We start from the raw sequence: 14,858 nt of genomic DNA on the forward strand, positions 1-14,858 counted from the left end.
AGCGTGAAATTCAAAAGTCTTAACAGAGAGTGAGGAGAAGTCAGAGGGGACAGAAACGAGTAAGGAGGGAGAGGAGAAGACCAGACCGCCTCCCTGTCCTAATGTTCTTATGAAACCATGGTTACAATATTAAACTTGCATTGAAGAGCATAGACAATAAAACCATGGTTACAATATTAAACTTGCATTGAAGAGCATAGACAATAAAACCATGGTTACAATATTAAACTTTCAGGAAACATTTGCAGACAGGGGGACGGTTAATGTGTTGTTCTTAGTAGTTTATAGTTTCACACCATTATATTATTTTACTCTTGTGTAATATTTGCCTTAAAACTGAAACCTGTTTATCCTTGTATTGGATATCCCAACAAATGTGCTTAAAAAGCTATTAAAAAGGTTTTTCAGTCTGCTTTTATGAATAAAGTTTGATATTCTGGAAACTGTTCTAAAAGAATCAAATACTAGGCAGTCATACTCATTCAAAAATACAGATTTAAAAACTCATTCAAGCTTTTGTGAATAAGTCCCCGTATATACCATGCGTATGAATTTAGGCAATATAACTATTAAATACATTACATTGCTGTATAATTGTTTTTATTAATCCTCATGGGTTTACAGTATTTAAAGATAGCTTTGTATTTTCTTGGCTTCTTTGTAATATCATTAACTAAACAAATGGTTATTTTATTGATTCTCAAAGCGATTATGTTAATGCAATATTTTTCTGTATCAAGTGAAGGTAGAAGGAGAATCTATATTGGCTTTTGACATTTCATACTGTGTTGGTTACAGAATAAGCAGAAAGCATTGATCTGTCATGCCAGTGTGGAGTCATCTGTCTGGATGTCTATACCTATTTCACAGCATGTGAGTCGATCGTCATATCGCAGTGTCGGAGAGAATCGTTAGTGGTTTAGATTCGGGAAGCTATTTTCCTCTGATTGCTAACTTTCCTTTTAGCCTAGGAGGGTTGAGTATTCAATTCCACATCTACTAGGTTTTATTCTCATTGAAGTGCTGGGGATGCAATAATCTACTGATGCAATGATCCACCTAATAATGTGTTTGTTTTAGTTATTGATTCATGGATTTGGAAGGTTGTTTTAAAGGTATATTTATTTTCCAGACACAGACCAATAATCTGCTCCAGAAACTCCAGGATATCCATTTTCCTGTTCCCTTCATTGAAGCGCGGATATTGGTCTGTGTGTCCGACACTGAACATGTTTTGTCCTTGTCACAAGCTCTTCCAGCTACACAGTGCACTCACTCTTCATGCAGAAGTTAATGCAGCAGGTAGAGATCCATTAGGACGGACAGAGGGAGCATAATGCCGCTGATGGGTTTGAACCTGGGCCAACATTTGGCAGTACAGAATAAAGTGTTTCTGTTTCTAAAGCTGTGGAGCACAAAAGCCACTTTTTCAGGAACAGTGGCTTGAAACCTAGTTTTAGGCAACTTTGCTGTATCAAACCCCAAGTCTCCCCTGGTGTGCTGTGCAGTGGCCTGAAACCTTGTCTTCCCTCAGCTTAACGTCTTAATGTCTTGCAGCCTAAAAGGTAGAAGCAACCTCTGTCATACTGTCCATCCTCACAGCCTGACTGCAGACAGTGGGTACATTTGAACTGGACATTTTGACTAAGAGTGGCTTGAGTATGATATTTCAGGCAGCTGGAGAGACTGTACTGGTGTTTACACAGTTCTGAGAAATTGCTCATGCATGTTTTTAGACAGGAAAGTTTTTGTAAAAGGAGACAGTGACAGTCTGAAGTGAAGCAGCTGTTGCTGGGTTGTTAAGTACGTTCCATGTTGATTCCAGCCTGGCTAGATCATTTCTAAAACTACATGGTGCTCTGAACACTCTGTCATGGAAACCTCTGCTGCTCCTTCCACTGCTCCTGCTTTCCTTGTGAACTCTCTTTGAAGAGTTGAGCACAGAGCAGAGGAGCAATGCAGTGATCTGTAATCTTGGGACAGCAGTTTATGAGACTGCTGTTCGTGTCATGCTTTATAAGAGAATGAAAGTACAAATCAAATGGTATGGGTACCAGTCCCTGGCTTTTCAGCATTGTGTACAGGACTGGCAGCCAAGAAATGTACAAACAGAATGTACTGTAGAAAAATACACAGTCACTGACACTTTCATTCATAAACAAGACATTTCAATTGGCAAAGATTATAGAAGGATGCACATGCATAAGCTGGGTGGATTTAACCTTCATGCTTTACCAACAGGACTTCCTTGACTAAGCCCCACAGTGAGAGGAATAGGTGGAGCCTTACTTGATTAACTTTATTACTGCCAGGCTGTTTTCTTCTTAATCATATTAACTATTAACAACATAGGAACACAACAAAAATACAGCTTGAATTTATTGATTTATTCAATATATATATCTATATAATATATATATATATATATATATATATATATATATATATATATATATATATATATATATATATATATATATAGCTCTGGAAAAAATTAAGAGACCACTGCAAAATTATCAGTTTCTCTGGTTTTACTATTTATAGGTACTGTATGTGTTTGGGTAAAATGAACATTTTTGTTTTATTCTATAAACTACTGACAACATTTCTCCCAAATTCAAAATAAAAATATTGTCATTTACAGCATTTATTTGCAGAAAATGACAACTGGTCAAAATAACAAAAAAGATGCAGTGTTGTCAGACCTCGATTAATGCAAAGAAAATAAGTTCAGATTCATTTTTAAACAACACAATACTAATGTTTTAACTTAGGAAGAGTTCAGAAATCAATATTTGGTGAAATAACCCTGATTTTCAAGCACAGCTTTCATGCGTCTTGGCATGCTCTCCACCAGTCTTTCACATTGATGTTGGGTGACTTTATGCCACTCCTGCTGCAAAAATTCAAGCAGCTCGGCTTTGTTTGATGGCTTGTGACCATCCATCTTCCTCTTGATCACATTCCAGAGGTTTTCAGTGGGGTTCAGGTCTGGAGATTGGGCTGGCCATGACAGGGTCTTGATCTGGTGGTCCTCCATCCACACCTTGATTGGCCTGGCTGTGTGGCATGGAGCATTGTCCTGCTGGAAAAACCAATCCTCAGAGTTGGGGAACATTGTCCGAGCAGAAGGAAACAAGTTTTCATCCAGGACAACCTTGTACTTGATTTGATTCATGCGCCCTTCACAAAGACAAATCTGCCCGATTCCAGCCTGAGATGAGTCCAATTTTCAGCTTTGCCCAACACCTGGTCATCTAATGGTTAGACGGAGACCTGGAGAGGCCTACAAGCCACAGTGTCTCGCACCCACTGTGAAATGTGGTAGAGGATCGGTGATGATCTGGGGATGCTTCAGCAAGGCTGGAATCAGGCAGCTTTGGCATGAATCAAGCCAAGTACAAGGTTGTCCTGGAAGAAAACTTGCTTCCTTCTGCTCGGACAATGTTCCCCAACTCTGAGGATTGGTTTTTCCAGCAGGACAATGCTCCATGCCACACAGCCAGGCCAATCAAGGTGTGGATGGAGGACCACCAGATCAAGACCCTGTCATGGCCAGCCCAATCTCCAGACCTGAACCCCACTGAAAACCTCTGGAATGTGATCAAGAGGAAGATGGATGGTCACAAGCCATCAAACAAAGCCGAGCTGCTTGAATTTTTGTGGCAGGAGTGGCATAAAGTCACCCAACATCAATGTGAAAGACTGGTGGAGAGCATGCCAAGACGCATGAAAGCTGTGCTTGAAAATCAGGGTTATTCCACCAAATATTGATTTCTGAACTCTTCCTAAGTTAAAACATTAGTATTGTGTTGTTTAAAAATGAATCTGAACTTATTTTCTTTGCATTAATCGAGGTCTGACAACACTGCATCTTTTTTGTTATTTTACCAGTTGTCATTTTCTGCAAATAAACGCTCTAAATGACAATATTTTTATTTTGAATTTGGGAGAAATGTTGTCAGTAGTTTATAGAATAAAACAAAAATGTTCATTTTACCCAAACAAATACCTATAAATATTAAAACCAGAGAAACTGATAATTTTGCAGTAGTCTCTTAATTTTTTCCAGAGCTGTGTATATATATACACACACACACACACACACACACACACACACACACACACACACACACACACACACACACACACACACACTGTATATAAAACAGCTGAATACTTCAGCTGATTAACTGTCCAAGACACTAAGAGCATGATATAAAGACAATGTTAAGAACCCTTCTCATTCACACTGATGATCTCTTCTGTATGTACAATGCATGTGCTTGTTAATGAATGTTTCTTGTCCTATGTACAGCAAGCGATCAGATTGAATAATAAAAAAAGATCATTATCTTTCCTTCATAGCTGCTTCCTGGATATTCTGTTGACCTGATTATTGCGAAAGGGATTTATATTGTTTAAACAACCCTTTCTCACAGTCCCAGAGCAGCTCCAGGACTGATATCATTGTAATTGTGATTGTATTGTGTGGCACTGTTTGATTTATGTTTGACATAACCGATTGCATATTTGTACTATGTGTGTGTGTGTGCTCGGATACATTGTGAAAAGTGTTGAATTTAAATCAAGGGAAGTAATGTTAAAACTGTACAATGCATTAGTAAGACCTCATCTTGAATATTGTGTTCAGTTCTGGTCACCTCGCTATAAAAAAGATATTGCTGTTCTGGAAAGAGTGCAAAGAAGGGTGACCAGAATTATTCCGGGTTTAAAAGGCATTTCATATGCAGACAGGCTAAAATAATTGAATTTCTTCAGTCTTGAACAAAGAAGACTACGCGGTGACCTAATTCAAGCATTCAAAATACGAAAAGGTATTGACAATGTCGACCCAAGGGACTTTTTTGACCTGAAAAAAGAAACAAGGACCAGGGGTCACAAATGGATATTAGACGAAGGGGCATTCAGAACAGAAAATAGGAGGCACTTTTTTACACAGAGAATTGTGAGGGTCTGGAATCAACTCCCCAGTAATGTTGTTGAAGCTGACACCCTGGGATCCTTCAAGAAGCTGCTTGATGAGATTTTTGGATCAACAAGCTACTAACAACCAAACGAGCAAGATGGGCTGAATGGCCTCCTCTCGTTTGTAACCTTTCTTATGTTCTTATGTTCTTGTGTGTGTGTGGGTGTGTGTGTGTGTGTGTGTGTGTGTATGTATATATATATATATATATATATATATACCACCATACCCAATATACATATATTAGATATATATATAATATTACATAGTGTATATATAACACACATAGTGTGTATATATTTATATTGTAAGAGGCCAGGGAGGAGATTAAAATCCTTCCCTGCCAAAACATATGAAAATCCAACTTGATTTAATTGTTTTATTGTTTAGTAATCCCCTACACCTGGTGTTAATTGGAAATTAGAGCCAGGTGCAGGGGATTTAAGAGAGGCAGCTAAACTGCTCATGGCTGCTGAGAGGTAGGAAGCAGAAGTTGTGCTCTGTTTCTGAGCAGTCAAGAGCAAGGTACGGTGTTTGTATTTGTGACAGGTAAACGGCTTAGCCGTCCTGTAAGGTAGTTAGATTCCCATGTGTTTAGTTAGTGCTCAAGAAGGAGCTAGGTGTTTATTTTGTGTTTTGTTTGTTTCCATTTGTGTTGATTAAAAGTGCGCGTCAGCGCCATAGAAATCCATTTCTGTTTCCTGGGTCTGCTTTTAAAGAGGCAACGAACCGTGAGAGTGTGAGGATCTTTCACTATATGGAGAGATATATGGATGGATGGGTGGCTGTAGCAGGACAGGGGACCTGAAATCTAAGAATGCTTGCTTTATGGCAGGGATGGGGTTAAAAAGCCTCCCTGCCAAACTAATTGTTTAATTCAATTGTTTTATTTATTGTTAATTATCATCTGGTCCTGGCAATTGATAATTAGAGCCAGGTGCAGGGTTTAAAAGGAGTGCAGCCAGTCTGTTCGGGGCTGCTGAGTAGAAGGACATGGAGAAGGAGTACTCTGTGTCCGAGCAGTCACGTTGTAAGTACTGTCCAATGTTTAGTTTGTAACTGTGTGTTTTGTTTTTACATCAGGTGAACAGCTTATCTGTCCTGTGAGTCAGTCAGAGACCTGCTGTGTGTGTAGTCAGTACTCGTGAGAGCTAGGGTTTGTTTGTTTATTTTTGTGTTTTGAATAAAAGTGTGTGTAAGTGCTGAAAAATCTAAGTTTTCCTCTCTGGGTCATGTTTTTAAAGGGGCACTAACCCAAAACTATGGCCAATCGTTTCACTATATATATATATATATATATATATATATATATATATATATATATATATATATATATATATATATATATATATATATATATATATAATATAATATTAATATATAAAGAAGAAAGTTTTGTCTGTCTGTTCCTTTATGCATTCAGAGCCAGTGCAACTGAACTTTGCATGGCCTCCTCTTTCATCCAGGGGAAGGTCGAGGGCTGTATTTGGATCCAAAATTTTGACCCCTGGAGTACTTTTATTTAGTAACCATGTATCTCAAATTAAAGAAACCCTCAAAACCAAAAAATAAATAAAAAAAGAACGAAAATGCAATAAAAATTTAAAATGGCAAAAAAAATTAAAGGGAAAGGGGTCTGAGCATATTGGTAACTTATAGGAAGCCATAAGGCTACCGTTCCTCAATTTGTCATGCATGAAAATGTTGACTTTCCCCAGGCAACGCTGTATGAGGAAAACATGAGCTTACTTAAGCTTTGAATATATATATATAATTATATATACAAAAAAATGGAAACACCTTGGTAAATGAGGGACACCAAGTATATTGAAAGCAAGGGTTTCCACACAGATGTGGCTCATGTGTTAATTAAGCAAAAACATCCCAGCATGCTTAGGATCGTGTATAAATATGCTGGACAGGCCTGGTTGCCTATAATTATGGCTAGCAAGGATGCAAAAGAAGACCTCAGTGACTTTGAAAGATTGTTGGGGTACACTTGGCAGGAGCTTCAGTAACCAAGACGGCTCAACCTTCTGATGTTTCACGAGCAACGGTGTCTAAGGTGATGTCGGCATGGAACTCCGAGGGAAAGACATCATCAGCAAAGGGCAACAGGTGGAAGCCCATATCCCAGGATCATGATATCCTTGCAATAATTCGAACTGCAAGGCAAAACAGGCGAGCAACTGCAGATCAATTGACTGCAAATTTCAACCTGGGGCGCGAGCAGCCAGTTTCATCAAAAACGGTCCGCAGAGAACTCCACAGAACGGGATACCATAGTCGGGTTACAGTGCACAAACTGCTCATCACACCTCGCAACGCACATTTGCGAGTCCAGTGGTGCAAAGAGCACAGGCACTGGACTACCAAGCAGTGGAGAAATGTGATATGGTCAGATGAATCATCCTTCACCATGTCCGTGACAAATGGACGAATGCACATGTGGCACCACCCTAAAGAACTCTACAGCCCTGAGTGCTTGGTTCCAACAGTGAAGGGTTCTGGTGGTGATTTTGTGGGGTGCATTTTCCTAGCATGGTTTGGGTGCACTCATTCCCTTAGAAGGCAAGGTCAATGAAAATCGCTACTTTATGGTACTGAGTGATCATCTTCACCCCATGTTGCAGCATTTCTTTCCTTCTGGGGGGGGGGGGTGTCTTCCAGGATGACAATGCCCCCATCCACATAGCATGTGTGGTCACCCAATAGTTTGATTAGCATGACACTGATGTTATCCATATGCCATGGCCTTCTCAGTCACCAGATCTGAACCCAATCGAGCATTTATGGGATATTCTTGAACGACGTCTGAGACAGCGTTTTCCTCCTCCATCAACCAGACATGAGTTGATTGACTTTGTCGTGGAAGAATGGTGCAGAAGTTCTCCTACCATCTGTACTCGGTGACTCTATGCCCGGCGCATACCGGCCCTCTGACCTGGTAACCACAAGACAAAAACAGGTGTTTTCCATTTTTTTGTCCACTACCTTGTGTGTGTGTGTGTATGTATATATATATATATATATATATATATATATATATATATATATATATATATATTCAAACACATACATCGTCAGTAATCTCAAATTTCCACAGCAGTACTGTATTCATGGTAATTTAATTTTAAAAAAGAAAGAGCTGTTTTTAAGTACCTGGGGCTAAGTTTCAAAGTCAATGTATTTGTCACGTGTCCCACAAAGAACCCATGGATGAATTGTTCTATTGTGAGTTTACAATGAAGAAGACTGGGACGTGAACAGGCCTGTTGATTCCTTAGCAATCTGTAAAAGTGCTGCAGGTTTCATCACTGGCCTTTTCTTGAAAGCTTTTACTTTGGCTTGTTTGCTGTGCTCAAATTTCAATAAACATTTTTACAGCAGCTCTCCATAAGATTAGTAAAGGTTTTAGAGAGACACCCTGCATTTTAACCACTAAAGGAATAGGGACTCTGCTGTTTTAAACAGTGCTCTTAATTCATTGTTCTCATTATCTTCAGCATAAGCCATTTTTATAAACACAGCTAAGTGCACAATGTGTCCAGAAACATAGGCATTAAATAGAGGCTGGATATTGAAGAGTACAGGGCTTCAGCTCTTGAAGTACAAGGAGGGGGCAGCCTCGCCGGAGCCTCGGTGATCTCGTCACTACAGCCTCGCCGGAGCCTCGGTGATCTCGTCACTACAGCCTCGCCGGAGCCTCGGTGATCTCGTCACTACAGCCTCGCCGGAGCCTCGGTGATCTCGTCACTACAGCCTCGCCGGAGCCTCGGTGATCTCGTCACTACAGCCTCGCCGGAGCCTCGGTGATCTCGTCACTACAGCCTCGCCGGAGCCTAGGTGATCTCGTCACTACAGCCTCGCCGCAGCCTCGGTGATCTCGTCACTACAGCCTCGCCGGAGCCTCGGTGATCTCGTCACTACAGCCTCGCCGGAGCCTCGGTGATCTCGTCACTACAGCCTCGCCGGAGCCTCAGTAGATCTCATTTGCTCAGCATTACTGAAGCCTCAGTAGAACTCATCTCTTTGATGCTGTCAAGACATTCACAATGTAATTTTTGTTTGAAATATTTGCAAAATAATTAAGGCAAAGATCATAGTAATCTTTATATAGCACCTTTCATAGTGGACCACCATCACAAAGCACTTTACAAGATACAAGACTAGGGTGTGTTAACTATGCATCAGCTGCAGAGTCACTTACAGCAATGTCTCACCTGAAAGGCAGACCACAAGGAGGTTAAGTGGCTTGTTCAGGGTCACACAATGAATCAGTGGCTGAACTGGGATTTGAACGGGGTACCTCCTGGTTACAAGCTTGTTTCTTTAACCACTGGACCACACAGCCTTCGAGTTGTGCTGTATAGTTCAACTGTATTAACTAGTTTAATTTATTAAATCATAAACTGCAATGCTGGGCAATACTGTAAATGTGTTTATTTATGATAAAACATTGAAATACAATTTGGGTAAAGGAACAGTATGATTAGGAATGTAATTATTGGGTGGACTCTCCTTTTAGAAACACAACATAGCTTCCAAAGAAAAGATGCGCTGCCAATGAACCTGTTTTTTGTTAATGTTTGAATAGTTTTTAATGCCCATTTGGTTGGAGCTGCTCCAGTTTTCTATTACCAAGACTTTCAGTGTACTACCAGCCCCCTACGCTCCTTTGTTTTACTTCATCCCCATTAGTTTGACTTCTACTCATCCTCTGACTCATCTGTGTTTATTTCAAGGAGTGATTTGCCACTGCCCCAACTCCCACAGCGATCAGTCTGCCGCAGGCTGCACACAGGATAGTTTGTTTGGATCTTTCTCTGCACGGCTCCTGAATTTAAGATATGAGTCTTAACAGTCAGAATTCTGTGTCTCATTTGATGTGTTCAAGATTAACGGCTCATTGGTTTTGCTCCTAGTTCTGAAACACCACGTGTTTGATAAGCTTAGAATAATAGTAATTTGTCTGCCTTTTCTGTTTTTTTAATTGAATGTCAATGTAATGACATGGGCACTAACGCAACCTTTCCTACTATTATATCAATGCATTATTTAGTCAGCGCTATTTCATATTAGCAGCTATGTGTAGACTGTGCAGCATCCTTCTGCAAGGGACAAGGGATGCAACCCAAGACCAAGTGGGCTGCTTCTTGTCTTTAAATGCGTTCTCTTCTGTGTGCAAAGGAGAGGAACATGGGTTAATGAGGCTCTGCTCAATCATAGTTTCTTTGTTTCATTTCTTAACCAGGATAAAAAAAAGAAAAAATACAATAATAAAACTGTAGACAGGTGGCCATGTCATGAAGTAATTATGCAATCCCTGTGCCTAAGTACAAATATATATTTTAAATCACTCGTGTTACACAGACCCATTTATATCCCGTGCACCAATACCTATACACCAACATTAACACACCACATGCAACACAACACATAACACACACATAGGCGGGGTGCACAGCCACAGGCTGCTGTTTATTTGATGCCTATGTGGCTAATGGAAGTGCTTTACAAGTAAGAGGTGTAGTGGATTGTTTTATATATTGCTAATACAGGTTATGCACATGCACAACTACTTCTGGCAAAACCAAGCTCCTTTTCATGCCTTGATAGTAAGAGAAATACCGGCTACTAACTTATCTCTTATTCTTGTTATTGTAAATCATCTTAGTAATTATTGCTCAGAATGTACTTTGGACAGTCTGTGAGACATGCAGGTGCCCTTCCCATATTTAGAGCTGTTTGTTAAGATCAGCTGTAGTCAAACTAAGTACAGTCCTACATACCTCATTACACAGTGCTACATACAGTGCTCCCCCTTTATAACGCTGTAGTCGGGAGTCATAGTTAAGAGACCGCACTATTTGTGTTCCGCCTTATAACGAGGCTGCTAGTGTCAGTGTAATGGCATTATAGGGCAAATGGAAGCCATGAACGTACCGCCTTATAACCTGTTCCACAGTATGAAGGGCCACCTTATAAAGGGGGATCACTGTGCCTCACAACACACTTTAATTCTCACTGCACAGTCCCATCCACCCTGAACAGGTTCATTCTCCCTGCACACTCCCATTTTCACTGCACACTCCCATTCACACTATACAGTCCTACAAACCTCACTGCACAGTCCTATTCACACTGCACACTCACATTCAAACTGAACACTCCCATTTAAACTGCACAGTCCCATTCACACTGCACAGTTCTACATACCTCACTGCACAGTCCTATTCACACTGCACACTCACATTCAAACTGAACACTCCCATTTACACTGCACAGTCCCATTCACACTGCACAGTCCTACATATCTCACTGCACACTCCCATTCACACTGCACAGTCCTACATACCTCACTGCACAGTTCCATTCACACTGCACACTCACATTCACACTGAACATTCCCAGTCACCCTGAACAGGTCCATTCTCACTGCACACTCCCATTCTCACTGCACAGTCCTACATACCTCACTGCACAGTTCCATTCACACTGCACAGTCCTATATACCTCACTGCACAGTCCCATTCACACTGCACAGTCCTACATACCTCACTGCACAGTTCCATTCACACTGCACACTCCCATTTACACTGCACAGTCCCATTCACACTGCACAGTCCTACATACCTCACTGCACAGTTCCATTCACACTGCACACTCACATTCACACTGTACAGTCCCATTCACCCTGAACAGGTCCATTCTCACTGCGCACTCCCATTCTCACTGCACAGTCCTACATACCTCACTGCACAGTCCTATTCACACTGCACACTCACATTCACACTGAACATTCCCAGTCACACTGCACAGTCCCATTCACACTGCGTAGTCCCATTCACACTGCACAGTCCCATTCACACTGCATAGTCCCATTCAAACTGCGTAGTCCCATTCTCACTACACAGTCCCAGTCACACTGCGCAGTCCCATTCATACTGCGTAGTCCCATTCTCACTACACAGTCCCAGTCACACTGCGCAGTCCCATTCATACTGCGTAGTCCCATTCTCACTACACAGTAGTCCCATTCACACTTCTTGTATCTCTCTTGTTTACACTTTATAATAAAACATTGTCAGCCAATAGGTAGAAGGTTTTTGTTTGGTACGCTGTGTCGCTGATATTACAGAAATTTGCAATATTTAATTTAGTCAGATACATCTTTGGTATTACAGTACATTGATAAAGACCTACTAATTAAACGTTGACCCTTTACACAATTGTGGTTTCCTTATGTCAGAGACACACATGGTAAGAGCAGTAAATTTGTAACTATCATAGACAAATATGAATAAATCATCAGCGTTTCGTGGTGTCAGGTAGGCATTGTCAGCTTAGCAACACCCTTTCAGCAAACAGATGTGGGAGAGTTTCAGGCATTTAAAGCTTTTCTTTTTTATAAAGACTACATTTGCTTTTCTTTTCCTTTCTGTGTACATGAAATCCATTCAAACAAGCACAGTCCGCTTGAGAGGGTTAGGAATGCATTCTTTTTTATGCTGTGTCCTGAAAAATATAAATTACAAAATATATGTAATAATATACAAAAAAAGGACCAACTGACTGTGATTTAATCAGTCTAGACCCATGTGCTCTTATTTGCTAGGATTTGCTGTAAAAGTCTTTTTGACAAATATAAATGTAGTGTGTGGTTGAATGGGGCTCGATGTGTGTTCAAGAGAGCCAGGTCGATCTGTGAATTAGTAGAAGGGGCTTGGCATGGACCTTACAATCTCACGGTCCCTGTTCTTAAGACCTAATCGAATGAAGCAGGAGGACTGCTTCTCCCCCCTGCAGGCTGTTTGGCAGGCCTGTCACATTCTGTTTCTTACTGTACATGTTCTGCTTGTCTTTAGATTGGCTGCAAAGCTGCCATTGTCTTCTTCCAGTACTGTATAATGGCCAACTTCTTCTGGCTCCTGGTGGAAGGCCTATACCTCCACACGTTACTGGTGGTCTCCTTCTTCTCTGAGAGGAAGTACTTTTGGTGGTACATAATGATTGGCTGGGGTAAGTTTATCTGTCATATAAGAAATCCTTCTAAGATCATTATGGAGCAGGAAATGTGTTTGTTGCAATCTCTTTAAAAGTACTTTGACGCCCTGGTGTTTAGACAGTACATGCCAATATACAGCAGTTTTGTAAATAACCTACAGTACAACTTGCTGCTTTCACAAACTGTATGGGAGTGTTCATAGTGTCCTGTGAATATAAACCCTGTATTTCAGCTGGGGCTGCTACAATGTTCTGGTTTTGCTTTTTTATTTGTTCACTCTCTTCTCTTCCTTTAGGAGGCCCATCAGTATTCATTACAGCTTGGAGCATCACTAGAGCTTATTATAATGATATTGGGTATGTCCAGAACTGCCAATCAATTATCTGTGTGTGTGTGTGTGTGTGTGTGTGTGTGTGTGTGTGTGTGTGTAGCTATCAACCAGTAACAATGTTGTAACACCATGATCTTCTACTTTCACTTTGATTCGTTACATTGTTGAGTGCTTACATAGCACATTTATAGGCAGCTCATTTTTGTAGCCATTGCTCCTTTCTGTGAAGGGCCATGGTGCTGGAGTAACATCAACATGCAGCAATAATGCTGCACATTTTGGGTGAATAGGAGCTGTGGCTTCTGAATTCGTGCCATTGGGGTGCTATCACAATAGCGTGTATTTCTGTGAAAATGTGCAGAACAGTTAACAACCTACTGCATTACCAACAAACCAGCAACGGCTATGCCATGGATTGAATAGCAGTGTAATGCCATGGATTGAATAGCAGTGCAATGCAATGCCATGGATTGAATAGTAGTGCAATGGCATGGATTGAATAGCAGTGCAATGCAATGCCATGGATTGAATAGCAGTGCAATGCAATGCCATGGATTGAATAGCAGTGCAGTGCCATGGATTGAATAGGAGTGCAATAGCATGGATTGAATAGCAGTGCAGTGCCATGGATTGAATAGCAGTGCAATGCAATGGATTGAATAGCAGTGCAATAGCATGGATTGAATAGCAGTGCAGTGCCATGGATTGAATAGCAGTGCAGTGCCATGGATTGAATAGCAGTGCAATGCCATGGATTGGATTGAAGTGCAGTGCAATGCCATGGATTGAATAGCAGTGCAGTGCCATGGATTGAATAGCAGTGCAATGCCATGGATTGAATAGCAGTGCAGTGCAATGCCATGGATTGAATAGCAGTGCAATGGCATGGATTGAATAGCAGTGCAATGGCATGGATTGAATAGCAGTGCAATGCAATGCCATGGATTGAATAGCAGTGCAATGCAATGCCATGGATTGAATAGCAGTGCAGTGCCATGGGTTGAATACCAGTGCAATGCCATGAATTGAATAGCAGTGCAGTGCCATGGATTGAATAGCAGTGCAATGCCATGGATTGAATAGCAGTGCAGTGCCATGGATTGAATAGCAGTGCAGTGCCATGCCATGGATTGAATAGCAGTGTAATGCCATGGATTGAATAGCAGTGCAATGCAATGCCATGGATTGAATAGCAGTGCAACGGCATGGATTGAATAGCAGTGCAATGCCATGGATTGAATAGCAGTGCAATGCAATGCCATGGATTGAATAGCAGTGCAGTGCCATGGATTGAATAGCAGTGCAATGCCATGGATTGAATAGCAGTGCAGTGCCATGGATTGAATAGCAGTGCAGTGCCATGGATTGAATAACAGTGTAATGGCATGGATTGAATAGCAGTGCAATGCCATGGATTGAATAGCAGTGCAATGGCATGGATTGAATAGCAGTGCAGTGCCATGGATTTGATAGCAGTGCAATGGCATGGATTGAATAGTGCAATGGAATGGATTGAATAGCAGTGCAAT

At 41.0% G+C, this 14,858-nt stretch overlaps 1 protein-coding gene across 1 annotated transcript in view; it reads left to right on the forward strand.

The window, feature by feature from the left end:
* Positions 1 to 14,858, forward strand: part of LOC121314021 (vasoactive intestinal polypeptide receptor-like) — an 82,934-nt gene that overhangs the window by 40,128 nt on the left and 27,948 nt on the right. Inside the window, exons 7-8 of the mRNA XM_041246781.1 lie at positions 12,859 to 13,012; positions 13,294 to 13,354. Coding sequence (XP_041102715.1) covers positions 12,859 to 13,012; positions 13,294 to 13,354 — 215 coding nt within the window. The remainder of the gene's footprint in view (positions 1 to 12,858; positions 13,013 to 13,293; positions 13,355 to 14,858) is intronic.

The sequence above is a fragment of the Polyodon spathula genome, chromosome 4, assembly GCF_017654505.1.
Source record: "Polyodon spathula isolate WHYD16114869_AA chromosome 4, ASM1765450v1, whole genome shotgun sequence".
NCBI classification, from domain to species: Eukaryota; Metazoa; Chordata; class Actinopteri; order Acipenseriformes; family Polyodontidae; genus Polyodon; species Polyodon spathula.